General features: G+C 40.2%; 1 protein-coding gene across 3 annotated transcripts in view; it reads right to left on the reverse strand.

Moving 5' to 3' along the window:
• LOC118415195 (guanine nucleotide-binding protein G(i) subunit alpha) overlaps positions 1 to 3,636 on the reverse strand; it is a 19,876-nt gene that overhangs the window by 11,677 nt on the left and 4,563 nt on the right. For all 3 annotated transcript variants that reach the window (XM_035819585.1, XM_035819586.1, XM_035819584.1), the window contains exon 3: positions 325 to 466. In XM_035819585.1, coding sequence (XP_035675478.1) covers positions 325 to 466 — 142 coding nt within the window. The remainder of the gene's footprint in view (positions 1 to 324; positions 467 to 3,636) is intronic.

A 3,636-nucleotide genomic window follows, 5' to 3' on the forward strand; every position in this document is an offset into this window, starting at 1 on the left:
ACAATAGCGCCACCTTGAATCTGGGTGCACATGCACCCAGTATTTCGAGCCCTGTTGAATCAAATAATGGTTAGTGACTGCGGGTGGTTGCTACATCCAAGAGGGTCTTCAATATGGAACAATTGGATGGGCATCTGTTTCAATGTGACAAGTATTATTATACTACACACACACACAGTGTCCACTTACACATATACAATTGTACTATTTGTAGGCGGTCTTTACCAAAGAGAACATGCAACTTACAACAGAACAAAAACTGAACACATTTGATGTAAAAACATCCAATTCGCAATTCTAGGAAAGTAAAAGGACAGTACGTACGGCTCTGTCTGTGTGTCCGAAGTCGATCTTGAGCGTCCCCATGGCGCGTATGATGGCGATGAGAGATTGGATCGTGTTGCTGTACACCACAGCCTTGTACTGCATGCACTCCTCTTCTGAGTACCCGTCTTCATGGATAATTCTGTAACATGGGGAACCATGGGTTAGTTACAGGTACACCCACGGGTTACTACACACCACGGCCTTGTACTGCGTACACTCCTCTTCTGAGTACCCGTCTTCGTGGATAATTCTGTAACATGGGGAACCATGGGTTAGTTACAGGTACACCCACGGGTTACTACACACCACGGCCTTGTACTGCATACACTCCTCTTCTGAGTACCCGTCTTCATGGATAATTCTGTAACATGGGGAACCATGGGTTAGTTACAGGTAAACACCCACGGGTTACTACACACCCAGCCTTGTACTGCATACACTCTTCTTCTGAGTACCCGTCTTCGTGGATAATTCTGTAACATGGGGAACCATGGGTTAGTGTACTAGTGTAGACCCACGGGTTATGGGCTATTACACACCCAGCCTTGTATAAGTTGTAAGTTGCATACACTCCTCTACTGAGTACCCGTCTTCATTTGTAACGCGGTGAGTTACATGTATGGGTAAGTTCCACTTACAGGTAAAAAATACACCCTCCATGGGTTAGTTACAATACTCCTTTTCTGAGTCTTCATGTATAATAATGTTAATATAATGATCCGTAAATTAGTTACAACTTACACGTAAAAAATACAGTACCCATTTTTCTTTTCTGTTAAGTTTTTTTTTGCGTCATTGCACAAAAATTCAGTACCCTGAGCAAATGTGGAGTCTCCCTGGTATCAGACCCCACATGTGTACCCCAGCTGGCCCCATGCACACAGTCAACACTTCAGCACACAAAAATGTACATGTTACTGTACGGACTCTGCAGATAGGGTAGGTTTACAATTGCAATTTGTAACGTCTCGCACACTTGTAGGGCAACAGAAAAACATGATTTTCGAGACCACTTGTATATAGTAATAAACTCAAGGTGAAGTTACACAAGACAACAATACAGGCATATGGAAGAAGGCACCTTTGCATGGGACTATATTATACATGTACAAAATTTGTCTTTTTTTTCTCACATCTCAAATTTTTTTCTCAAGCTTGAAGGAGGGTATCCTGACCCCGGTCCCATGAGCTTGTAATTTCATCAGACCACAGTGCAGAGAAAGGCAATGTCACATAGCCACAGGAAATCTTTACTAACGAAGTTACCGTGTGACTAAGCAACACTCTGGATCTGACTTGATCTCAGTGTGGATGACTCCTACCACTACATACACAACCCAGGTTTCTCACCAGGGTTTTTCACACTTTGGAGGCATCTACAAAAAGGGATGGGGTTTTGTGCGCGTGAAAAAGTTGCGCGTGAAAAGTTGCGCGTGAAAAATCTGCGCGTGACAATATGCAAATTAGCTGATTCCCATGGGATTAAAAAAGTTTCTGCAGTTTTATACTTAAAGGCTCAAACAAAATGGCACAAAATGGAATTAAGTATCATATTGTTGCATTATTGAGTACAAAATCTCAATCTGAGTGATTTTAAAGTGATTTTTAAATGTGAAGTTTTCACGCGCAAAAAAGTTTGAAATTTGCGCGTGAAACAATCTTCTTCAAAAAAGAGAAAATGAAGCTTCTAAAATGGAGAAAAGCCTCAAATTGTTACATTTTACGATATATAACCTCATATGAGTAATTTTGCCATTAATTTCTGTCAAATTTAGGTGATTTTGAAATGTTCAAAATATGCAAATTAACCTATTCCCAAGGGATCTAAAAATTAGGGTTTTTTCAAACCCCAAATTCAGGTAACAGATGGGAAATTATATCGTAGATTCAAATTTTTCTGCCTTAGAATTCCTTGCTGCACATTTTCTGACATATTTCAGGAACTTTATTTTTCACGCGCAAATTTTTCACGCGCACGCGCATATTCTCCACGCGCAGAAAACCCGTTCCCTACAAAAAGGGAAGTGCGCTGAAGTGAGGGCATCATCTCTCTGAAAATTTTCACACTAATGAGTTAAACATAACTCTCAGAAGCACTGTTTCCCTGCATTTTGAGGGCCAGATTTTATGCAATAAAAGTTTTATCAAAACCAACATTTTTTGCAGGTGTAGTGTACATACAGGGCTCGAAATACCACCTGCATATGCACCTTAGTGCAGGTAAAATTGGATCTGTGCAGGTATTTCTGGTGTCTACCTGCACCTAACCTGCACTGTTCCATGTACTGGGTTTTATACATAAATGTCCAATGAATAGTATGATGTAGGTGTATCTGGATTGTTATTAACTGCATTGACTGTTACCACTTATAAAGTATAACAGAAAAAATAGTTATAGTTCCTGAACAATTTCAGTATGATCCATACTTCCTAAATTCAGAGTGGTGCAGGTAAAATTTGTATGGAGCAGGTAATTTTCAATGTTACCTGCACCAGTGCAGGTATGCAGAAAAAAGTATTTCGAGCCCTGACATAGCTTGCAGCTGTAGTTGTGCTGCCCTGATGAGTTTGATATTAAAGCTCTGATTTAATCATTCATAACGGACGTCAGCAGATCATAGCATCTGCATCAAGCTGGTATAAGAGAGATTTAAGCAGATTAAGGAAATGATTTTTTGTACTTATATTATTTTTAGACAAGTGAAAGGAAATGACATTTCATACTATATTTGGAAAGAAAATGATCCATCAGCCACCTGAAGCTGAGAAGCAGTTTCAGGTTGCTGATTAAACAGCACTGTGCAACATGGCTTTGTTATGTAGGACAGGGTTTTAGCTTACTCACTGCTCTTCTCCATGTATTAACTTACCTCAGTTCATACATGTATATGGGGATAGGGCATGCTGTAAATTGATTTTATTTTCAAGGAGATTTAATTTCTCAGTTGGAGTGGAAAGACTGTTTTTGCCTTGTTTCATATTTGTGGTCAAAGCAATATTGCAGCACAGAACGTATCTTCACTGTGTAACGATTTCACAAACATAAAACCATTCCGAACATTTCCGACCAATGCGACCATTTCCCAAACCATATCCAGTTGCTTGAATAACTACTTTTTGGCGTATCTTATCAATACTAGTAGCTTGGATGTCTAATCTACATCTACGCATTCCGAATATTTCCAGATACACAACAAAGGTGGGTGTTACCGTGGAAACAGAGGTGGGAGTTACCGTGGAAACAGGTGGGAGTTACCGTGGAAACAGAGGTGGGAGTTACCGTGGAAACAGAGGTGGGAGTTACCGTGG

The sequence above is a fragment of the Branchiostoma floridae genome, chromosome 5 (genome assembly GCF_000003815.2).
Source record: "Branchiostoma floridae strain S238N-H82 chromosome 5, Bfl_VNyyK, whole genome shotgun sequence".
Lineage (NCBI taxonomy): Eukaryota > Metazoa > Chordata > Leptocardii > Amphioxiformes > Branchiostomatidae > Branchiostoma > Branchiostoma floridae.